The following is a 25,543-nucleotide window of genomic DNA, read 5'->3' as shown; positions in this document are numbered from 1 at the left end:
ATTACTGTCTGTCTCCTACTTGCCCAGAGCCATCTCGGATCACTCTCCGATGCTGATTAAACGTAGCCTTTCCTCTTCGGTTGGTTATAACGTGTGGCGCCTTAGCCCCCTGTGGCTTAATGAGGACATTTTCTTTACCATTACTGCAAAGGAGATGACCCATTTCTGGTTGGTCAATCAGGAGACGGCCTCCGGTGCTATTGTATGGGATGCCATTAAGGCTACCATGCGGGGTAAGGTGGCCGGTGTAAATAACAACTTAGGGAGGATAGAGCGTGGAGGGTGGAGTCTCTGCAGTCGGAGGCGACTGCAGCTGAAATGGAATACATCAAGAACCCCTCCTCCTCTAATTATTCCCTATGGAGTGATAGTGCTAGGCAATTAGATCTTGTTTTGCTGGAGAAGACTCAGAAAAATTGCTTTACCAGAGGCAAAGAGTGTTTGAGTATGGTGATAAAAACAGTAAAATATTGGCATATCTCTCTTGCTCTGAGCATCCGGTCACGGCCATTTCTAGTGTGTATGATGACCAGCACCGCTTGTGTACAGAGGGAACAGAGATTGCGGGGGCCTTTCTGGATTTTTTTAGGTCTTTATACTCGTCTGGAGCCGCCTACTCTTGGGAGGACTTGGTTTCTTATTTGCAAGATATCCCTGTGGTGACGCTTGAGACGGAGGATAGCTTGTCTCTTGAGGAACCTAATGCTGCAGAGGAGATTGCGGCTGCAGTCTCCTCTTTCGTGGCCAATAAAACACCGGTGTTGGACGGCTTTCCGATCGAGTGGTATAGAGCTTACTCGGAAACCCTGGTCGCACGACTGTCTGCAATGTATGCCGAAGCCTTTGAGAGTGGGGTGCTCCCGGCCTCCCTTCGTGAGGCCTTAATAGTGTTGATACCCAAGCCAAACAAGGACCCTAAGTACTGTGAATCATATAGGCCTATCTCCTTAATCAATGTTGATATTAAAATTCTGGCAAAGGTTTTGTCCCGTAGGGTGAATACTGTTATCTCTAAAATTATTCACTCGGATCAAACTGGGTTTATTCCCGGGCTCTCTACGGCCATAAACCTGCATCACCTCTTTACAAATCTCCAGACTCCGACTACAGGAGTGGACACTAGACTAATAGTGTCATTGGATGCCCATAAGGCATTTGATTCGGTGTAATGGCCTTATTTATTTGCAGTGTTGGGTAGATTGGGGTTTGGACCGAATTTTGTTAGATGGGTGAAACTACTTTATGACTCGCCTTCGGGTCAATAACAAGATTACTGAACAGTTCTCTATTTGTCGGGGCACCCGACAGGGGTGTCCTTTGTCCCCCCTGTTGTTTGCCCTGGCAATGGAACCATTGGCTGCTCTGATTAGATGGGATGGTAGGATTCGAGGTTGCCGGGTGGGGGACCTAGAGGAGAAAACTTCATTATATGCTGATGATATGCTTCTCTATTTGGCAGACCATCAGGAATCATTAGATTCGGCTTTGGAGGTGATAGAGTCCTTTGGGAGGTTCTCCGGGTTTAGAGTAAATTGGGGTAAATCTGTGGCCTTCCCTTATGACCCGCTTCGGGCCTCTGACCTGGTACTTCCACGTAGGCTCCAGGTGGTGACTAAATTTAAGTACCTGGGTGTAGTCGTCCAGCAACCTGCCAAAGTGTACCTTGACAATAATGTTGCCCCGATGATACAACAGTTGAAGCAGACTTTGTCTACCTGGGGCAAACTACCACTGAATCTGATGGGTAGGATTAATATATTCAAAATGATATACTTACTCCGTTTCCTCTACCTGTTTTGGCAGGCCCCGGTGTATCTACCCAAATGATTGTTTGCCAGTATTGAGTCCCTACTGCTGTCATTTAAATGGGGGGCAAAGCCGGCGAGGATCTCCCTTGGCACGCTGAAACTCCCTGCTCAAGCTGGGGGTCTGGTGGCTTCGGACCTCCAAGCCTATTACTTGGCAGCCCAACTGACACATGTCCATGCTTGGTTTTTCCCTGATCTGCCGAATGCAGCGGTTACCACCACGGCGGCGGTAATGGGATTGTATGAGGCGCTGTTGAACTCCCTATATAGGAAAGGGCCTTATGCGGTAGAGGGTGCTGAGATCATCCGAATGTCATGCAAGATAACTCATATGTGTAATGCTAGGATGGGGGATCTCCCTTTAACAGGTTCCCTAACGCCCCCTTATGGTATAATCCGGGACTGCGAGACTTGTATAAATTGGAGGATCCTAGGCGTTGGGCGGGTTTTGATCTAAAATATGCTCACCAGTTATTTGTGAACCATGCGTTTAAGACCTTTGCTGAGTTGAGGGCGGAGCTGGGGGTTCCATCGACATGCTGGTTTTTGTACCAACAACTTAGGCATGCGGTGGCAGCGCAGTTTGGACTTCGGGGGGTCCACCTAGCTCCGGCTCGGCTGGAGAAGGAATTGATGGATCCCGATCATACTAAACTTATCTCGTGATATTATGGGTTGCTTCTTGGTGATTGTGGAGGAAAAATGGCGGCGTTGCAGGCGAAGTGGCATGCAGATCTGCCCCAGTTGGAGCTGGTGGACTGGGAAGATCTTCTCAGTGCTCAGTTCCATGGGCTGATAGCTGCAGAGGATAGGGTTATCCAATTGAACTACCTACACAGAATTTATTACACCCCTTATCGATTGTATGTGATGGGGAGGCTTCCCTCCCCATCGTGCTTTCGCTGCCAGGGGGCAAGGGGGACTTCTTTCATATGGTTTGGTCCTATCCAGTGATTCAGTCTTTTTGGAAAGGGGTGTGTACTTTTCTAGAAGAAAAATTGGCACATCCAAACATTTGTTCCCCTGACAGGCGCCTTCTCAGTAATCTGGAGGAGGGGGGTCTTCGGCAGTCCCAGAGAACCCTGTTGTGTATTCTCTTTTTCTGTGCAAAAAAACTGATTGCTCTAAGATGGAAACAGGACACGCCGCCTACGGTTAGTGCCTGGGTGGACTTGGTCAATAATGCCCTCCCCATGTATAAACTTACTTATTTGGCTCGGGGTTGCCCAAAAAAATTTAACAAGATATGGTCCTCCTGGGTGGACTCGGTATTGGGGTCCCGGGAGGTTTAGGCCATTGGGATTCTAGGCTAAGTATGAGGGAATGCTTTCTAATACCGTTTCTGATGTTTTTTCTCTCCTTTCCTGGGGAATCTCTTGTTGATGCTGTTTATTCTTGCGGGGGCTGTACCAGCAGAGCTGCTCTATGTTTAAGGCTGGTCGGATAGTACCTATGTTTTTGCTGAAGTTATGCACTGTGTGAAGGGTTGCACTACCACTTGTTTCTAATAAAATAATAAAAAAAATATATATATATTTTGGAAGAGGGGGTGCAGGGGGGGATGGCTTCACGGATTGCAATTCTTGTTTGATCTGCTATATTTGGTATGATATAGTTCTGTCTGCCTACACTCTTGCTTGTATGATCTCTTAAATTTTGTGATGCACTCCTTTACCTGTATTGGTTTTTTACTTGTGTTTGTGTGTTATATTAATAAAAATACCTTAAAAAAAAAAAAGAGACTGTAGACATGATACAGGAGATGGCCAGAGACTGCAGACATGACAGAGGAGATGGTCAGAGACTGCAGACATGATACAGGAGATGGTCAGAGACTGCAGACATGATACAGGAGATGGTCAGAGACTGCAGACATGATATAGGAGATGGTCAAAGACTGCAGACATGACACAGGAGATGGTCAGAGACTGCAGACATGACACAGGAGATGGTCAGAGACTGCAGACATGACACAGGAGATGGTCAGAGACTGCAGACATGACACAGGAGATGGTCAGAGACTGCAGACATGATATAGGAGATGGTCAGAGACTGCAGACATGATATTGGAGATGGTCAGAGACTGCAGACATGATACAGGAGATGGTCAAAGACTGCAGACATGATACAGGAGATGGTCAGAGACTGCAGACATGATACAGGAGATGGTCAAAGACTGCAGACATGACACAGGAGATGGTCAGAGACTGCAGACATGACACAGGAGATGGTCAGAGACTGCAGACATGGTACAGGAGATGGTCAGAGACTGCAGACATAGTACAGAAGACAGTCAGAGACTGCAGACATAGTACAGAAGACAGTCAGAGACTGCAGACATGGTACAGGAGATGGTCAGAGACTGCAGACATGGTACAGGAGATGGTCAGAGACTGCAGACAGGGTACAGGAGATGGTCAGAGACTGCAGACATGACACAGGAGATGGTCAGAGACTGCAGACATAGTACAGGAGATGGTCAGAGACTGCAGACATGATATAGGAGATGGTCAGAGACTGCAGACATGGTACAGGAGATGGTCAGAGACTGCAGACATGGTACAGGAGATGGTCAGAGACTGCAGACATGGTACAGGAGATGGTCAGAGACTGCAGACATGGTGCAGGAGATGGTCAGAGACTGCAGATATGATACAGGAGATGGTCAGAGACTGCAGACATGGTACAGGAGATGGTCAGAGATTGCAGACATGGTACAGGAGATGGTCAGAGATTGCAGACATGATTGATTTAAGAGATGGTCAGAGACTGCAGACATGGTACAGGAGATGGTCAGAGACTGCAGACATAGTACAGAAGACAGTCAGAGACTGCAGACATAGTACAGAAGACAGTCAGAGACTGCAGACATGGTACAGGAGATGGTCAGAGACTGCAGACATGGTACAGGAGATGGTCAGAGACTGCAGACAGGGTACAGGAGATGGTCAGAGACTGCAGACATGACACAGGAGATGGTCAGAGACTGCAGACATAGTACAGGAGATGGTCAGAGACTGCAGACATGATATAGGAGATGGTCAGAGACTGCAGACATGGTACAGGAGATGGTCAGAGACTGCAGACATGGTACAGGAGATGGTCAGAGACTGCAGACATGGTACAGGAGATGGTCAGAGACTGCAGACATGGTGCAGGAGATGGTCAGAGACTGCAGATATGATACAGGAGATGGTCAGAGACTGCAGACATGGTACAGGAGATGGTCAGAGATTGCAGACATGGTACAGGAGATGGTCAGAGATTGCAGACATGATTGATTTAAGAGATGGTCAGGGACTGAGTTTACAGCTGAACCCATTGTAAAAGTGTATGGTATCGCAGGGCTGCTCCACTCTATTTAAACCAGTTCTGCAAGATCAAGTCAGTAATCCTCCTTGGAAAGTACAACCAAGTGACAGAAGACAGCAGCACATCCAAATTTCCAAAATAAAAAATTATCTTTGAAACAGCTAACTGCTGAAGATAAGTGGAGGACAGTAAACAGTTAATGGGTCTCTGAAGCTTCCAGCCTGAACCAGCAGTAAATCCTCCAATAAAACATAAAAACCCCATGCAGCGCACACAGAGCTCCGGCTAAATAGCTGAACAGAAGCTGGAATGGTAACGGCCATGTGTCCCTGGTTTTGGAGAATGCTGCTGCAGGGTCTTCTTATCAGTGTATCAGGCAATGTGTAGCTCAGGTTAGGGAGATAAAAAAGGTAAGGAGTGAGGGGAGAGGAGGATGATGGGTAACCTCACACTGTCTGAACACACAGATATCTGGAAGACACTGCAGCCGACCAGCATTACATGTAACAGTGCTTGCTCTAATTGTAGTCATACCTTCTGCATCTCCCTTCTGGTGCCCTCATTCAGCCCTGCTCCCAGTCAAATGTGGCGGGCTGGAGAGGGGCGGGGGAGGGGTGTTATACTGCCTGCTGACTGGCTGTAGATGGAAGGGAGGAGGAGCTCCACATTTCAGCCCGCCCATCCCCAACATCAGAGCTCTGATTTGACAGCTCTGCTCCACTCACTCTCACTGACACTGTGCTGGATGGATGGATGGTCACACTGCTGAATGTACTGCTAGACTGTCAGCAATAGGTACACCGCCCCTGAATCCAGGGACAGAATCAGGGACACACATGGTCCGGGGACAGTGTCCTCATTCCAGGAACTGTCCTCGGAAACCGGGGATATCTGGTCACCCTAATTTAGAGGAACCGATCTCCTCCATCTCCCGCTGAATGGTGGCAGGAGAGAGTGGAGGAGAAGCTGGCTTCCATCTCCTCCATCTCCCTCCTGCCGGCTTCCATCTCCTCCATAACCCTTCTGCCAGCGCCCATCTCCCTCCTGCCAGCTTCCAAATCCCTCCTGCCAGCATCCATCTCCTCTATCTCCCATCTCCTCCATCTTCTCCATCTTCCTCCTGCAGCTTCTACTGAATGGTGGTCGGAGGGAGTGGAGGAGAAGCTTGTTTTCATCTCCTCCATCTCCCTCCTGCCGGCTTCCATCTCCCTCCTGCAGCTCCTGCTGAATGGTGGCAGGAGGGAGAGGAAGGAAAGCTGGCTTCCAGCGGCTGCAAGAGGGAGATGAAGGAGATCGGTTCCTCCAGGCTTCCTTCGGGCTGCACAGATAAAGTAGCACTGATGATGGTGCACTAATATGCAGCACTGATGGGCACCGATGGGTGGCACTGATAGACGGCACTAATGAGCAATGATAGGCAGCACTTCTGGGCACTGATAGGTAGAACTGATGGGCACTGATAGGCAGCACTGATGGGAACTGATAGTGGCACTGATGTGCAATGATGGTAGGCACTGAAATGCAGCACTGATAGGTAACATTGATGGGCAAGGATAGATGGCACTGATAGGTACTGAAGGGTGGCACTGATAGGCAATGATTGGCGGCACTGATAGGCAGCATCAATGAGGAGACACTGACAGGCATTACTGATGGGCACTGATTGGCATCTCTAATTGGCACTGGTTGAGATTCCTGCTGGGCACTGATTGAAATCCCTGGTGGACATGGGTTGGCAGTTGTGGGTATCCTAGAAGGGTCTGAATTGATAATCAATGTGCTTATCAGAGTAACTCCTAGCAATGTTATTACCAGGCTGCAGGTAGGGGGCGCTCTAATGTTTAGAGTGTGACCACAGCAGAGTGATTCCGTCTCACTCACATTAACTCTTTCTCTCTCAGAACTTTTTTTTTTGCACACACGTTAAAGTGATTGTAAAGTCTAATTTTTTTAGTTAAAAACCCAAACATGTTACACTTCCCTCCTCTGTGCAGTTGGTTTTGCACAGAGCGGCCCGGATCCTCCTCTTCTCAGGTCCCACTTCTGCTCTCCTGGCTCCTCCCTTCTGTTGAGTGTCCCCAAATCAAGCGGCTTGTTATGGGGACACCCGGGCCGAGCTTCAGCCCAATGTATCCATGCAGACACAAAGCTGAGTTTCAGCCCCACCCCCTCTATCTCCTGTTTGGTTAACTGAGTTTGATTGACAGCCGCAGGAGCCAATGTGGCAGCTGCTGTGTCTCAGCCAATCAGGAGGTAGAGTCCCGGGCTTCCGAGGATCTTGTGGACATCGCTGGACAGAGAGGGGGCTCAGGTAAGTATTAGGGGGCTGTTGCCCTCCCCTAATACTTACCTGAGTCCCCTCTCTATCCAGCGATATTGTAGGAGTGTCTCAGCTGCCTCTCCTCATTGGCTATTGCGAGTCCACTACTGCAGCACTTTATTATGCATTAATGCATCAATCAGATGATGTGAAATGCAAATGTCCCTGCAATTGAAGTTTTCCTATCAGTTTTTATTCAGTTAAGGTGTGAAGAACGAGCACTTAATGTTAAAAATGTTAATAAATAAAGATTAACATGTTTATTAAGAGATTCCTGTCGAATTTTGTGTTTTTTTTGGGCAATTTTTACATGTGTGAAAATATCGCTATTGGCTCCTGCTGCTGTCAATCAAAGTCAGTCTGCCAATGAGGAGAGAAAGGGGGCGGGGTCACGGCTCCCTGTCTGAATGGACACACAGAGCAGCGCCACGGCTTGGGTGTCCCCATAGCAAACCTAGCTGCAGCCTGGTAATAACATTGCTAGGAGGTCTATTCATTTATCTGCTACATACTTCCCATCTTTATATAAACGTCTCCTGACATTTAGGGATCTATTCATAAAAAAAATGTCAGGGTCCAATGAAAGTGCGGGAGTTACTCGTCTTTGTGAATTGGAGTAACAAATGAATGTTATTAGGCCCTTTGCTATGCTGGTTGAATGTTTTCCTCTGATTTAAATTGGAGAATGTTGCATTTGGCCACTAGATGGAGCTAATTCCTATGATACTTAGTGCCATATAATAGCCAAATGCAGTTTTCTCTGTATTACATTAATGGTTGGTATAATATTGCTGGTTTAATTATCCTATGTCCTTTAATGTGACAATCATTCGCCCGGCTGTGCCAAATTCTGCCCGTATTTTCATTATCACAGCAATTTCCTCACTTATGGGGCAATAATGCGCTATTATTACTGCAGTGCCACATTATGGCCACTAGATGGAGACAATAATCATAGGAAATCACTGAAATAAAATATGAGCAATACTGGTCACGGCTGGGGGAATGCGGGTCACATTCATTCATCAAAGGTTTCACAACCAGATCTGTATTTGTAAAATCTTCCCATACAAAATGTACTCAGCCAATGAAAGGTAAGGACTCCATTTTTATTTTTCTCCTGCTATCAATGGCCAACACGGGACAACACTTCATCCATGTCTTTGGGGATCTCTGATCTCCTTATGAAGTGTTTCTTACATGATGAAGATCAGCCATGGAGTATATCTGAGGTGTATATCAGGGCGTGCTTCCTCCTCACATGTCCAGCAACATTCATATAGAAGACATTTCCCGCACTCAAGGCACTAATACACCCCCAGGGTTGTGCGGGACCCCTGATGTACAGGAAGATAGGACTTCAGTGAGGAACATTTCCCTCACTCAGGACAGGGAAGTGGCTTTTCCCCCATGTGAGATCTCTGATGATTGTTAAAACTAGACTTCTGTGCGAAACATTTCCCGCACTGAGGACAGGAATACGGCTTCTCACCAGTGTGCAATCTCTGATGTGTGGAAAGAGCGGACTTCTGTGTAAAACATTTCCCACACTCAGGACAGGAATACGACTTCTCACCCATGTGAGATCTCTGATGTCTATAAAAATTGGACTTATCTGAAAAACATTTCCCACACTCAGGACAGGAATACGGCTTCTCATTAGTGTGCAGTCTCTGATGCGTGTGAAGAGTGGACTTTTTTGAAAAACATTTCCCGCACTCAGGACAGGAATACGGCTTCTTACCTGTGTGAGATCTTTTATGCACATTAAGATTGGATTTACTATGGAAACTCTTCCCGCACTCAGTACAGGAGAACCTCTCATCTGTTGTAAGGACGGCACTGTCCCTCACAGTCTGAGGTTCCTCAGGATAAGAGGAATACGATGGTCTGGCACTGTCCCTCACAGTCTGAGGTTCCTCAGGATAAGAGGAATACGATGGTCCATCTACACTGTGTGGTGCCGGATGGACATTTGAGGTAGCCGGGTTTTCTCCTGGACTATACTGTGTGATGTCCTCATCTTCTACTTTACAGTCTGGAGACAAAGTGAGACAATCCTCTGAGGTTTTCCTCATCTCCCGTCCATCTACTAAAATAGAAATACAAAGATTATTACTAGACATCAGCAGATTGGTTCCCCTAAACCAGGACTCCGCCCACATCAGGCAGCTTTGTCTCTGAGGATCTTACAATTCCCCCCTCAAGGTAACTAGTAAATGTGTCCTCTGATCTCCTACCAGTTCATTTCTTTATTCATGGACCTTAGTCAGAGAGTGAGGAAACAACGAGAACTGTCCTTTATAGGAGTGACAGTGATGAGGGGATTATAGGACGAGTGTCCCCTCCCCCTCTATCACTCATTGCCATCTTCCCAACACAAGAAGTCCCGCACTTCCCACAGGGATCTGTGGGACTCGCTGGTAACACAGGAGTCAGATGGGAAGGTGAGTGGAAGTGACCACCAGCACCTTTCTCATCTGCAATTTCTGCACTCGCACTTTATCATTTATATTGGCCCTGACTGATGACACGTGTCACATGACACACATTTCTATCCTCTTATTGGACGATCACATTACTATTTATTCATTTCCTGACACTGTTTAATAGATTTAATATTTTAGAATTGTAAGTCTGATTGTTACACGGCGCGGTGATATCGCACAGATTGGATTATTATTTCCCACTTATTGTCTACAGATTGGGGGAAGAAATTTATTTCCATTTTCATTTAATTGTTTCATCAGATATAAAATGTCCAGCTGGTAGGAAATGGAGTAACAAAGAGAATCCGTATTATGTGTATACAGTATCTCACAAAAGTAAGTACACCCCTCACATTTTTGTAAATATTTTATTCTATCTTTTCATGTGACAACACTGAAGAAATGACACTTTGCTACAATGTAAAGTAGTGAGTGTACAGCTTGTATAACAGTGTAAATTTGCTGTCCCCTCAAAATAACTCAACACACAGCCATTAATGTCTAAACCGCTGGCAACAAAAGTCAGTACACCCCTAAGTGACAATGTCCTAATCTGGGCCCAATTTGCCATTTTCCCTCCCCCGGTGTCATGTGACTCGTTAGTGTTACAAGGTCTCAGGTGTGAATGGGGAGCAGGTGTGTTACATTTGGTGTTATCGCTCTCACTCTCTCATACTGATCACTGGAAGTTCAACACGGCACCTCATGGCAAAGAACTCTCTGAGGATCTGAAAAAAAGAACTGTTGCTCTACATAAAGATGGCTTAGGCTATAAGAAGATTGCCAAGACCCTGAAACTGAGCTGCAGCACGGTGAAAAAGACCATACAGCGGTTTAACAGGACAGGTTCTACTCAGAACAGGCCTCTCCATGGTTGACCAAAGGAGTTGAGTGCATGTGCTCAGCATCATATCCAGAGGTTGTCTTTGGGAAATAGACATACGAGTGCTGCCAGCATTACTGCAGAGGTTAAAGGTGTGGGGGGGTCAGCCTGTCAGTGCTCAGACCATACACCGCACACTGCATCAAATTGGTCTGCATGGCTGTCATCCCAGAAGGAAGCCTCTTCTAAAGATGATGCACAAGAAAGCCCGCAAGCAGTTTGCTGAAGACAAGCAGACTAAGGACATGGATTACTGGAACCATCTCCTGTGGTCTGATGAGACCAAGATAAACTTATTTGGTTCAGATGGTGTCAGGCGTGTGTGGGGGCAACCAGGTGAGGAGTACAAAGACAAGTGTGTCTTCCTACAGTCAAGCATGGTGGTGGGAGTGTCATGGTATGGGGCTTCATGAGTGCTGCCGGCACTGGGGAGCTACAGTTCATTGAGGGAACCATTAATGCCAACATGTGCTGTGACATACTGAAGCAGAGCATGACCCCCCCCCCATTTCGGAGACTGGGCCGCAGGGCAGTATTCCAACATAACGACCCCAAACACACCTCCAAGACTACCACTGCCTTGATTAAGAAGATCAGGGTAAAGGTGATGGACTGGCCAAGCATGTCTCCAGACCAAAACACTATTGAGCATCTGTGGGGCATCCTCAAATGGAAGGTGGAGGAGAGCAAGGTCTCTAACATCCACCAGCTCTGTGATGTCATCATGGAGGAGTGGAGGAGGACTCCAGTGGCAACCTGTGAAGCTCTGGTGAATTCCATGCCCAAGAGGGGAAAATAATGGTGGCCACACAAAATATTGATACTTTGGGCCAAATTTGGACATTGTCACTTAGGGGTGTACTCACTTTTGTTGCCAGCGGTTTAGACATTAATGGCTCTGTGTTGAGTTATTTTGAGGGGACAGCAAATTTACACTGTTATACAAGCTGTACACTCACTACTTTACATTGTAGCAAAGTCTCATTTCTTCAGTGTTGTCACATGAAAAGATAGAATAAAATATTTCCAAAATGTGAGGGGCGTACTTACTTTTGTGAGATACTGTAGCAGTGGGTAGAGGAGATAGAGCAGAAGTCTGTAATGTACAACATAGAGTATATAGCGCAGGGGTCAGGACTCATAATATTGGTATTCAGTAATCAGTGGTGGATTACATGTATTTATGTCATGTATGTATTTAGTGTTAATGACCCATCTGTGCTGATCTCTGTAGGAGTGTCCTCCTCTATAAATGTCCCCGTTATTCCATCCTCCTCCATAGACTGCTGATCATCCCTCACATACCTCTCTTCTTCTTCTGCTTTAACCTCAAATTCTATATCGATTGGATCTCCACTCTAAACCAAGAAAATTAGAGCGTATATCATCTGTAGGTTATAAGCTTTAGCATTGTGATATTATAAAAAAAAAAAAAACACATCCTCTCCAGAAGTCCATGTTCTAGATGCTCCAATCCACCAACCTTGTAACATTGAGGGATGGTGTGACCTTCCTGTGTGGAATCCCGGGAATACAGAGGACGGGGACATCTCTCTGGTGGGTTTCTGTAGCTGGATGACTCCTCCATGGTGTCCTGGTACAGATCTTTGTGTTCCTTTAGAAACTCTGACTCCTCCATCATCCCATCCTCATCATCCTCCTCTTTTATCTCTTCTTTAACCTCAACTTTAGAATCTCTCAGGTTTCCACTCTGAATATATAATAAAAATGACATCAATGGTAACAATGCAGATAATGTACAGATCCTAATGATACTATCAGGGATTGTTCCTCATCTACCTGATGATGGTGAGGGATGGTGTGACCTTTCTGTGATGAATCCCGGGAATACAGAGGACGGGAACATCTCTCTGGTGGGTTCCCATTACTGGATCCATCTGTAGGAAACACACACACTGACTGAATACATTGTTTCTATGTGTTTATCAGATGATGGGGGATCTAGGTGGAACCTCCGTACTGCTCTCTCCTTTACAATAAAGTCTCCTCTTACCCGGTGATGTGAGGGGCGGCTGATTCTCCATCATGGCGTCCTTGTAGAGATCCTTGTGTCCTTCTAAATACTCCCACTCCTCCATGGAGAAATAGACAGTGACATCCTGACACCTTATAGGAACCTGACACACACAATGATACAGTCACCATCCAGACACATCCCTTGTCTGTTACTGGATAATGTCCCAGAATTCCCAGCACCGCTCACCTCTCCTGTCAGCAGATGGACCATCATGGTGGTCAGTTCCAGGATCTTCTGCTCTCTGTTCCTCTCAGGTATCAGAGAACGAGGTGGAGGCACCACGGTGGGGCTCTGGGTCCTCCTCCATCCCCCTGAGATTGGCTCCCCATTAGACTCCTTCACTACAACACAATCCTACAGATCAGGAGAAAGATAAACCGATATCAATCATCTGACATCATCTACATGTCTATAATAAGAACATGGTCTATTGACCAGACTAGACAAGAGAGATGTCATGTGACCTCCCAGAATCCTCCCTACCTCTCCAGTCAGGCCTGTGTTTTATTAATAGAGATTAGAGAGATGTCATGTGACCTCCCAGAATCCTCCTCACCTCTCTGATCAGCAGGTAGATGATCTCCAGGGTGAGGCTTAATAACCTCTCAGTCATGTGACTCTGATCCTCCTCCATCCTCATTGGCGTGGTCATGTGATCTATGCGGGTTTCTCTGTAGACGGATAATGAAGAATTATCTGGATTGCATTGTTTGGACAATATTAGGATGGGGATATAAAGGGTTATAGGCGGGTTTCCCCGGTGGAAATTGGAACATGTAGATTGGGTTAATTAGGGGGATCTTTTTATAAAGACTGGTCACAGGTTCTCTGAGACCATCAAGACCAATGCAGAGCCCAAAGCCCGTGATTGGACAGGAGGAGGGACAGTCCACTGCCAGAATGTAGGGGAGTAGAGGAGAGTGTCGATCAGAGGGAGGGATCAGAGGATCGGATAAGTAAAAGTGCTTTTTCTGGTTCCCTACACCAAAATGACCATGTAACCCTTGAAGTGGGGCTGCCCCCATTATACGAGGGTTAAATGCTCATTTGAGTTTTGGTCATTTTTTGTTCCCCCAGAGATGGGCTTTAAACAAAATAATATTTTCACACACGATAAAATCTGTACTTTAAACTTGTAAAAACAAAGTGCCCCCCACACACACACACACACACACGCACACAATTATGTCAACCCTTAAAACTGTGTGTCCCCATGAAATGGTAACTAAACTCACTACCCAACATGGTGCAAAGACAACGCTATAAAAGCTCTTACAGGTCATTCGTTTAGAGAAACCCGGTAATAACGGCCCCAGGATCATTGTTCTCTCTCTAGTGAAAGCGTAATATAAATGACAGGTCCTCTTTAAGGAGACATTAGGGGTCTATTAGACCTCCAAAGTCACCTATGGACCCCAGTGAAGCTGATGAAGTACAGATCGGGATCAACCAGCTTCATTCCTGACCACAGTGACCGTATATATATAAATATATCCCATAGTTTATATATGAGATAACTTTTGCGCAAACCAATTAATATAAGCTTATTGAGATTTATTTTAAACAAAAGCATTTGGCAGAATACATATTAGCATAAATTGATGAAGAAATGTATTTTTGTACATTTTTATTGGATGTTTTATTGCAGAAAGCAAAAAATATTGTTTTTTTTTTTGTTTACAGCGCAAAAAATAAAAACCGCAGAGGAGGTCAAATACCCTCAAAAGAAATCTCTATTTGTGGGAAAAAAGGACATCAATTTTATTTGGGCACAGCGTCGCACGACCGCGCAATTGTCAGATAACAAGTTCAGCCCCGATAGATTTACCCCCCTTCAGGACCAGGCCATTTTTTGCGATTGCTGCACTGCGTTACTTTAACTGAAAATTGCGCAGTCGTGCAACGCTGCACCCAAATAAAATCGATGTCCTTTTTTTCCCTACAAATAGAGATTTCTTTTGGGGGTTATTTGATCACCTCTGCGGTTTTTATTTTTTGCACTATAAACAAAAAATGACCGACAATCTTAAAAAAAAAAAAAAAAAACAAGATTTTTTACTTTCTGGAGGGCGGCGCCTGTAAAAACAAGCAAGTGGCTGAACAGCCCACATGACTGGTTTTATGGTGCAGGAAATCACCGGCAGAAAAAGAAGATATGTAAATGATGCCTGTAGCTCCACCCATCATCCAGATATCTTCACTCAAAGTCCATGACGTCATATGAGGTCGTTGGGCGGGAAGTTGTTTAATTCAGGAGAATAATGTCTGCGCCCCCCTAAGCATCCACTTATTTGTAGAGACATAAACCATTTGGAGTGCCAGAATCCCAATCTTCTTCTCATCGGTATAATGTGAAGGATTTTGCAGACAGAGGAAATGAGCTTTTCAACGTTAGCAAGCATGTTGTGTGAAGGTTCTTCTTCATTATAATGACAATGTGGGGGAGAGAAATCCTCTGCACCTCCCTCCAGTACGGCATCCATATCCTCTCCATTCCCTCCTGTCTCTGCATCCTCTAGGACCGGCATATCGGGGTCTGACTCCGGTTGGGAAGCTGGAGCGGGAGAAGAGGCGGGGAGTTTTAGAGCTCTGGACAAAGATGGCCGTATTAAGATGTAATCTGTCCAAGGAATGGCGACAGAAAATTCTGCTTTAGTCAGGTAGCCCACAAGTTGTGTGTCTGAGATAGAGCTAGAACCAGAAACGGACATTGGTGGTAAAGCATGGACTTTATATACAGTCCAGCATTTTGGACAGATAAGACAGGGTCATCCTCTACCTCTGACCATTACTCTATTATTCTTCAGGATAGAATCAATATTTCTCATTCCATCTTCCATTGCATTGGAAGAGAGGCAAGGGTCATTATCAGGGCTTGTTTTCCCAGAGAATAGGTGCAGGTACTACTCCTTTCTCTGTCCTTACTCACCTCTGAGTATCATTTCTTGGTTCCAACCCCTACCCACCTCCGAACACCATTCCTAGTTCCTACCCCCCTCCGAGCACCGTTCCTGGGTTCCACCCTCCACTTTTTGGTTCCACCTCTACCCACCTCCAAGCACCATTCCTTGGTTCCAACCCCTACCCACCTCTGAGCACCATTCTTTGGTTCCACCCACCATTCCTTGGTTCTACCCTCTACCCACCCTCAAGCACCATTTCTTGGTTCCACCCTCTACCCACCTCCCAGTTTTGCCCATTTAGACAATACAGAACCAGGTATCATTTTGTGGGGCTGAGTAATTTGTATGGAGTTTGGTAACGATAACAAGAAAAAAAAACAGTAAAATAGATTTCCTGCAGCCGGTAACGAAAAATCCCCTAACAACAATGGACCACCCATAACAGAATTCCCCCCTGGCAAATAATAAACTACTGGCTGCAACAACAGGTCTCCCCACAGCCAGCATCAATAGACCCCTCCCAGCAACAACTGACACCCAGAAAATTAAGACCCACCCCCCAGCAATAGTAGGTCCTCCACCAGCAATAATAGACCTCGGCAACAAAAGACCCCCCTGCCAAAATAGATCCCCTCCATCTAGAATAGACCCCCCAGCAGCACCCCTTGCCATTACATACAGTCAGTGCTAGAGGTGCCCTATTTGCGATCCCCCGTGTTGCCGCTGAAAAAAAATCCCTGCTTATTATGCTGGAAAAGCTCTTCCTCTTCATAAATGCCTAATCTGACATCCTGCAATGCAGGAAGAAGTGTCCCGGCTGGGACAAGGTGTTGACCACTAAGACACTCTGCTGCTCTGTCCTTCTGTTCACTTTGCACCCCTTTTCTAGAATGAGCTTCTAGCTTAACCACCATAAAGTTGACAGAAAATTCTGCTTTCGTCAGGTAGGCCACATATTGTGTGCCTGAGATAGAGCTAGAACCGGATACAGACATTGGTGGTAAAACTGGGTCCTACTCTGGTACAAGAGACACATTGTCACTCCAAGGTAAAGAGTATTGAGCGGACCTTTGGCAGAGCCAATCTCCTGTGATTTAGAATTGGCTCCCTTTCTCCTGGTCCCCACCATAGCTACAAGTGAGGGTATCCCTCCTGTGGGGTACTCATGGAATAGGGTGCAGGAGATAGGGTGCAGTGTGTCTGAAAGGAGTACGTGGTAACCCAGGTGTTGACTGTCCTACGAGTGGTGAAAGGGCACCGGAGTACCTTATCAGGATTCTAGGGGGAAGTGGCATTAAAGGGTGTGACCAGTGGTGTGACGAAACACCTGGTCATCTGAGACTGAGCTCTGAATTTTAGCGCCAAGTTTGAAAAGCTTACGCCGTAAGGGGAATACATTCCAGACTTAGTAATGTTTTATAGAGTAATGGTGAAAGTTACAGGGTGACCCTGACTGATCTGTCCTGAATGCTGGACTGTACATAAGGTCCATGCTTTACTCGTCATGGTGGGCATGCCCCCGAAGAGGTCCTCGGGGACTGGGTTCCATAGTTATGAGGTTCCATAGTTATGAGGTTCCATACTGATGAACTACAACCCTGGACCTGTATAGCACCCTGTGGCTAACTCAACACATTACACCAAGTGCCATAGCAAGCACCTCATGCTGGATCCAATGCCTGAAACAACATTACAGGGCATTTCCAGAGCATGGGGGTCAGAGTACAGCTCCCAAGGTTGCACCGATCCGGGTATACTGCTTCTGTGTAGACAGTAGAAGACAGCGAGGGCTGATTAAAGAATCAGAAGATAATATAATAAAGAGGAAAATAATAAACTAGTGAAGATAACCCGCAAATATATCCCATTCTAGGTTGGTGCACATTATTCTGCTCACACAATCAGTGCAAGTCCAGCTGGTCACTGAGGCATCAAAAGACACTTGAATGGACAACCATGCTCCAACAAAATACTCCTTTATTAGAATATATCCAGAAGTGACAACATGGCAGGAGAGATGAGATTGTCAACGCGTTTCACACTACAAGCATTTAGTCATAGCAAACCCGCCATACTGCTTTCTCTCTATTTAAACATACAACATCAATTACCATATTAATTAATATTTAAGCTGAACATCATAGACATGTGCAGAATGGAAACATTTGTTTTGTTTCAGATAAATCTGTTTAGTTATTTTATTTTGCTTTCTAGAATTAGTTTAATTTCACGCTTTGAGAACGATTGAAATTCTGATTGGTCGAGAAACGATCGACTGATTCGAATTGTGTGTGAAGAAATAGCTGGTTGTTAAGCAGCAAGCTGGGAAGCCGGCCGCCCACATCCTTACCAACCATGACTCATCAGGTGTCAGCGGGCTTCCCCACTGACAGATGAATGGAAAGAAATTTTTTTTAAATAAATGGCGTGGGGTCCCCTCCCCGCCCCCAGTCTATACCAGGCCCACGCCAAAATGTAAAAAAATAAATAAATGGCGTGGGTCCCCCCAAAATTCATACCAGACCTTTACCTGAGCATGCAGTTCGGCAGGTCAGGAAAGGGGGGACAAGTGCCCCCCCTCCTAACCCATACCAGGCCATATGCCCTCAACATGGGGGGTGGGTGCTTTGGGGCAGCTCTCTTCCAGCCAGCCACCCACTGCCCCTGTGCCAGCCACCAACCCACCACAGGGTGCCAGACAGCCACCGACTCACCACAGAGTGACAGCCAGCCACCCACCACAGGGTACCAGCCACCCACCACAGGTTGCCAGCCAGCCATTAAGCATTATACAAATATTAACATGTTCAGTACCAGATTTGTGTCAAAAATTGTCTTCATTTTTCAAAACTTTAAATGTACAAAATATCGGCCAATACCGATACGTTGTGACCAAAATATCGGCATCGGCCCTGAAAAAACCATATCGGTCTATCCCTAACCGAAGGGTCTGGTATGGAAAGGGGGAGGGGAGCACACCGTTTTGTTCTATTGCCAGGCAATACCCACATTCTTTTCTTTCTATTCATCTGTCAGTGGGGAAGCCCGCTGACAGCTGATGAGTCATGGTAGATAAGGATGCGGGCCGCCGGCTTCCCGGCTTGCTGCTTAACAACCAGCTATTTCTTCAAACAGAATTTGCATCGGTCGATCATTTTTTTGGACTGATCCGAATTCGAATCATTCTGAAAAGTTGGAATTTATTAGAAAATGAATAAACAAAACAAATTTTAACAGATTTCAACCAAATTCATTACAATTTCATTTGGAGATTTGGATACATCCGAATCTAGGAATAACAAAAAATTTGTCGGAATTTGTATTCGCACCGAAACAAATTTCACGTGTCTTACACTTAATGGCCACCCGCTAACAGCTGGGCTCCCAGCCAATGCAAATGGCCGCCGATGGCAGGGCCCACTCTCCAGGCATGGATCCTCTACATATGTGTTCCATAACACCACCCTGCTGATAGCTGGGGACTCAATGACCACTCGGGACATCCTGGAAGTCTTCTGGATACCAAAGGAAGCTCCTGACATCCCGCACAGCTGCCCAGCACCAGACCCGCCCACCAATAATTCCAATAGGTAGGAAAACTTCATACAAAAATGGTTCTATAAGTGAGGAGGACAAAAAAGGAATGCAGCCATTGGCTTATCCTGAACATTTATGGGGGAGGAACGAGGGCGGGGCTACCCAAACATATGCTGCCATGGACATCTGTCAGGAAAGCACATTATGGCCACTAGATGGAACTGACCATTATAGGAAATCCCAATTCACCATGACTGGGGGAATGAGGGTCACATTTCATCAACACATTTATAACAACCAGATCTGTAAGTGTTTGTGAAATCTTCCCGCACAAAATGTACTCAGCCAATGAAAGGTAAGGACTCCATTTTTATTTTTCTCCTGCTATCAATGGCCAACACGGGACAACACTTCATCCATGTCTTTGGTGATCTCTGATCTCCTTATGAAGTGTTTCTTACATGATGAAGATCATCCATGGAATATATCTGAGGTGTATATCAGGGTGTGCTTCTTCCCCACATATCCACCAACATTCATATAGAAGACATTTCCCGCACTCAAGGCAATAATACACCACCAGGGTTGTGTGGGACACCTGATGTACAGGAAGACAGGACTTCAGTGAGGAACATTTCCCTCACTCATGGCAGGAAAGTGGCTTCTCTCCCGTGTGAGACCTCTGATGTCTGTAAAGAGTGGACTTCTGTGCAAAATATTTCCCGCACTCAGTACAGGAATACGGCTTCTCACCAGTGTGCAATCTCTGATGTTTGGAAAGCTCGTACTTCTGTGAAAAACATTTCCCGCACTCAGTACAGGAATACGGCTTCTCACCTGTGTGAAATCTCTGATGTGTGGAAAGATTGGACTTCTGTGCAAAACATTTCCCACACTCAGGACATGAATACAGCTTCTCACCAGTGTGAAATCTCTGATGTTTGGAAAGATTGGACTTCACTGAAAAACATTTCCCGCACGTAGGACAGGAATACGGCTTCTCACCCGTGTGCGATCTCTGATGTATGGAAAGATCAGACTTCAATGAAAAACATTTCACACACTCAGGACAGGAATACGGCTTCTCACCAGTGTGCGATCTCTGATGTGTGGAAAGATGGGAGTTTTTTAAAAAACATTTCCCGCACTGAGTACAGGAAAACCTCTTATCTGTTGGAAGGATGGCACTGTCCCTCACAGTCTGAGGCTCCTCAGGATAAGAGGAATACAATGGTCCGGCACTGTCCCTCACAATCTGAGGTTCCTCAGGATAAGAGGAATATGATGGTCCGGTACCGTCCCTCACAGTCTGAGGTTCCTCAGGATAAGAGGAATACAATGGTCCGGCACTGTCCCTCACAGTCTGAGGTTCCTCAGGATAAGAGGAATACGATGGTTCGGTACCGTCCCATACAGTCTGAGGTTCCTCAGGATAAGAGGAATACGATAGTCCCTCTACACTGTGTGGTGCCGGATGGACATTTGAGGTAGCCGGGTTTTCTCCTGGACTATACTGTGTGATGTCCTCATGTTAAACTTTAAAGTCTGGAGACAAAGTGAGACAATCCTCTGAGGTTTTCCTCATCTCCCATCCATGTACTAAAATAGAAATACAAAGATTATTACTAGACATCAGCAGATTGGTTCCCCTAAACCAGGACTCCGCCCACATCAGACAGCTTTGTCTCTGAGGATCTTATAATTCCACCCTCAAGGTAACTAGTAAATGGGTCCTCTGATCTCCTACCAGTTCATTTCTTTATTCATGGACCTTAGTCAGAGAGTGAGGAAACAACGAGAACTGTCTTTTATAGGAGTGACAGTGATGAGGGGAATTATAGGACGAGTGTCCCCTCCCCCTCTATCACTCATTGCCATCTTCCCAACACAAGAAGTCCCGCATTTCCTTATTTAGTCCATGATTTAGTCATGAATAACAGCGGGGCTGAGCCCCACCAGAGGTCAGAGAGTGAGGATGGGGGAGAACAACCAAGATGAAGACTGGACTGATCCTGAAGACCACCATCATTGGGTTACTGACTCCTCCCCCATTATCACTTTCTGTTTAAGGTTCCAAAGTTGGAGGATGTTATCACATTATTATCACCATGTAAAAGTCTGTCCTCCAATCAGATCATCAGATATAAAATGTGATATAAAATAAATAATAAATCGGTACAATCATGTAGTGTAAAGAATGGTGTATAAATATTCACAGAAACATTCACCCAATGGCAGCTTACATTCAGAAAGTTTCCTTCACTAAACACAAAAACAAATAAAAAATCAAATAAAATGCAGTGCCAAAAAAATGAAAATAAGTTGCTTCAACCAAATCTGTAGACAATAAGTGGCAAATAGTTTCACTCCTCTCCTCCTTCCTCTTCCTCCAAAAACTATCCACGGTATATATGGGGGGGGGGGGAATAGAAAATATGGGCGGATCCTGCGCAGGGACGTCCCATCTCGGCCATCCCAGGGAAGGTGTATCTGAGTGAAGGATCACATCAGTGGTGGCCGGTTCATAGGGGGCGCAGGGGCGCCCCCCCCAATCTGTGCCAAAGAAAAAAAAGAAATTAAAAAAAAAAAATGAACATTTGAGGCCAACTAGGGGCACCGGACCTACTACGGTCTATGGGGAGGGGGGGTTTGCACCCCACTTGCGCCAGGCAGAGGCGCCGATTGGGGGCCTTCTGGGGGTCATCGGGGCGCAGATCAATGCGCCCGACACTCCCCACTCCCCTAGTGCTGTCCTGCCTGTGATTGGTCCAGACTCCAGCCTGGACCAATCATACAGGAGGAAATCTCGGGTGATGTCATGTGGGGGCGGTGCGTGCGTCAGTCACTCACCGTCCCGGCCTCACGTCAGACGGACTCAGAGTGGAGGAGCAGCGGGCCGGCGCGCGTGATCGAGGAGGAAGAAGAAGAGGAGAAGAGGTCGCTCGTCTAGTCTACAGAGTAGTCCCGGCCGTCAGCATCAGCACGTCGCCAGGCACCAGGCAGTGTGAGTCGTCGTGACGGAGGTATATGAAGTGATGCCTCACACTCAGTGCCTCCCTCTTCTCTCTCCTGTGTGCGGGCAGCGGGACTGCGGACTCGTGTCCGTCCGGTGGTGGGGAACTTTGCAGACTCAGTCAGAGTCTGTCTGACTGAGTCTGACCAGGCCAGCCTGGCAGCCAGGACACCTCTTCTTCCTCCGAGTCCTCTCTCTCCAAGCCAGCAGCAGCCAGCCAGTCAGTCTCCTGGAGGATAGATGCCAGCCACCAGAACCATGATGTGTTGGGAGGATTGGGAACCATCTTCTACCAGGCCGCTGTGTGCCATTTACTATTACAATATAAGACAGTGCAGGCCAGGCCAATTACATTGTACATCAGCTAAAGTGCTAGAATAATGTCCACGCCCCCCTAAGCATCCGCTTATTTGTAGAGACATAAACCATTTGGAGTGCCAGAATCCCAATCTTCTTCTCATCGGTATAATGTCAAGGATTTTGCAGACAGAGGAAGTGAGCTTTTGAACGTTAGCAAGCATGTTGTGTGAAGGTCCTTCTTCATTATAATGACAGTGTGGGGGAGAGAAATCCTCTGCACCTTCCTCCAGTACGGCATCCATATCCTCTCCATTCCCTCCTGTCTCTGCATCCTCTAGGAACGGCATATCGGGATCTGACTCCGGTTGGGAAACTGGATCGGGAGAAGAGGCGGGGAGATTTAGAGCTCCGGACAAAGATGGCCGTATTAAGACGTAATCTGTCCAAGGAATGGTGACAAAAATTTTGCTTTGGTCAGGTAGCCCACATGCTGTGTGTCTGAGATAGAGATAGAACCAGAAACGGACATTGGTGGTAAAGCATGGACTTTATATACAGTCCAGCATTTTGGACAGATAAGACAGGGTCACCCTGTACCTCTGACCATCACTCTATTATTCTTTAGGATAGAATCAATTTTTTTCATTCCATCTTCCATTGCATTGGAAGAGAGGCAAGGGTTAACGCAGGTACACAGGCTGCAACTGCAGACAGATATACCCCCGAAGAATAAGACCAACACATGAAGTTACCACCAGAAGATGCTGCACCCCTCCATGGACACACCCAATCATCATGACTGAGTATACCCCTGAAGGACACAGCATCCAATGACAACTCCTATAGCTAAGCTCATGAAGACCACATCAAGCAAATAGGTTACTCATTATCAGGGGCTGTTTTCTCAGAGAATAGGAACAGGAACTCCCCCTTTCTCTGCCCTACCCACCTCTGGGCACCATTCCTTGGTTCCACCCTCTACCCACCTCCGTGCACCATTCCTTGATTTCACCCCTACCCACTTCCATGCACCATTCCTTGGTTCCACCCCATACCCACCTCCGTGCACCATTCCTTGGTTCCACCCCTACCCACCTCTGATCACCATTACTTGGTTCCACCCCTACCCACCTCCGAGCACCATTCCTTGGTTCCTCCCTCTACCCACCTCCAAGCACCATTCCTTGATTCCACCCTCTATCCACCTACAAGCACCATTCCTTGATTCCACACTCTATCTACCTCCAAGCACCATTTCTTGGTTTCATCCCCTATCCACCTCCCTGCACTGCCCTTTTAGACAATACAGAACCAGGTATCATTTTGTGGTGCTAAGTAATTTGTATGGGATTTGTTAATGATAACAAGAAAAACAGTAAAATAGATTCCCTGCAGCCAGTAACAATAAAGACCCCCACCAGTAACAATAGATCCCCTAACAACAATGAACCACCCGTAAAAAAATTCCCCCCGTAGCAACAATAGACTCCTGGCTGCAACAAAAGATCTCCCCACAGCCAGCACCAATAGACTCTCCGTCAGCCTGCAACAACAGACCCCTCCCTCAACAGTAGATCTCTCCCAGCAACAATTGACCCCCAGAAATGTAAGACCCACCCACAGCAGTAGTAGGTCCTCCACCAGCAAAAATAGACCTCCTTAGCAACAAAAGACCCCCCTGCCAAAATTGATCTAGAATAGACCACCCAGCAGCGAGCAGAAATAGACACTGCAGCACACTCCAGCACCTCTTGCCATTACATACAGTCAGTGCTAGAGGTGTCCTAACTGCATTCTCCCGCATTGCTGCTGAAAAAAAATCCCTCCTTATTATGCTGGAAAACCTCCTCCTCTTCATAAATGCCTAATCTGACATCCTGCAATGCAGGAAGAAGTGTCCCAGTTGGGGTTTGAACTGAGCAACCCAGTGCTGCAAGGTGATGACCACTAAGACATTCTGCTGCTCTGCCCTTCTGTTCAATTTGCACCACTCTTCTAGAATGAGCTTCTAGCCTAACCACCACAGAGAAAAAAGGCGACAGAAAATCCTGATTTTGTCATGTAGGACACATGTTGTGTGCCTGAGATAGAGCTAGAACCGGATATTGGTGGTAAAACTGCTTCCTACTCCGGTACAAGGGACACATTGTCACTCCAAGGCTGAGTATTGAGCGGACCTTTGGCAGAGCCAATCTCCTGTGATTTAGAATTGGCTCCCTTTCTGCTGGTCTCCACCATAGCTACAAGTGAGGGTATCCCCCCTGTGGGGTACTCATGGAATAGGGTGCAGGAGATAGGGTGCAGTGTGTCTTAAAGGAGTACGTGGTAACCCAGGTGTTGACTGTCCTGCAACGAGTGGTGAAAGGGCCCCTGAGTACCTTATCAGGGTTCTAGATGGAAGTGGCATTAAAGGGTGTGACCAGTGGTGTGACCACCTGAGAATGAGCTCTGAATTTTAGCGCCAAGTTTGAAAAGCTTACGTCGTAAGGGGAATACATTCCAGACTTAGTAATGTTTTATAGAGTATTGGTCAAAGTTACAGGGTGACCCTGTCTTATCTGTCCTGAATACTGGACTGTATATAATGTCCATGCTTTACTCGTCATGGTGGAAATACCCCCGAAAAGGTCCTCAGGGACTGGGTTCCATAGTTATGAAGTTCCATAGTGATGAACTACAACCCTGGACCTGTATAGCACCCTGCGGCTAACTCAACACATTACACCAAGTGCCATAGAGAGCACCTCAAATTTGATGTCCCCTCAAAATAACTCAACACACAGCCATTAATGTCTAAACTGCTGGCAACAAAAGTGAATACGTCCCTAGGTTAAAGTGTCAAAAATGACCAAAAGTCAATATTTTGTGTGGCCACCATTATTTTCTAGCACTGCCTGGTTGCTGCCACACACGCTTGACACCATCTGAACCAAATAAGTT

General features: G+C 46.4%; 4 protein-coding genes across 4 annotated transcripts in view; 2 read left to right on the top strand and 2 right to left on the bottom strand.

Moving 5' to 3' along the window:
- Positions 1 to 25,543, top strand: part of LOC309550736 (uncharacterized protein) — an 851,482-nt gene that overhangs the window by 44,046 nt on the left and 781,893 nt on the right. The window lies entirely within an intron of this gene.
- Positions 1 to 25,543, top strand: part of LOC309550774 (uncharacterized protein) — a 461,615-nt gene that overhangs the window by 183,112 nt on the left and 252,960 nt on the right. The window lies entirely within an intron of this gene.
- LOC309550268 (uncharacterized protein) overlaps positions 1 to 25,543 on the bottom strand; it is a gene marked incomplete at both ends in the record, with an annotated part of 461,917 nt that overhangs the window by 428,780 nt on the left and 7,594 nt on the right. Inside the window, one exon of the mRNA XM_082250676.1 lies at positions 20,079 to 20,386. Coding sequence (XP_082106802.1) covers positions 20,079 to 20,386 — 308 coding nt within the window. The remainder of the gene's footprint in view (positions 1 to 20,078; positions 20,387 to 25,543) is intronic.
- LOC309549891 (uncharacterized protein) lies at positions 8,820 to 13,007 on the bottom strand (the record flags this gene model as incomplete). Its single annotated transcript, XM_082250382.1, has 3 exons — positions 12,827 to 13,007; positions 9,294 to 9,532; positions 8,820 to 8,906 (listed from the first exon to the last, which is right to left on the bottom strand). Exons 1-3 carry the CDS (start codon positions 12,909 to 12,911, stop codon positions 8,820 to 8,822), a joined length of 411 nt encoding a protein of 136 aa, XP_082106508.1. The 5' UTR covers positions 12,912 to 13,007.

Source organism: Pelophylax lessonae, assembly GCF_965119305.1.
Source record: "Pelophylax lessonae genome assembly, chromosome: 3".
NCBI lineage: Eukaryota > Metazoa > Chordata > Amphibia > Anura > Ranidae > Pelophylax > Pelophylax lessonae.
This window is presented reverse-complemented; position numbering and strand designations above follow the sequence as displayed.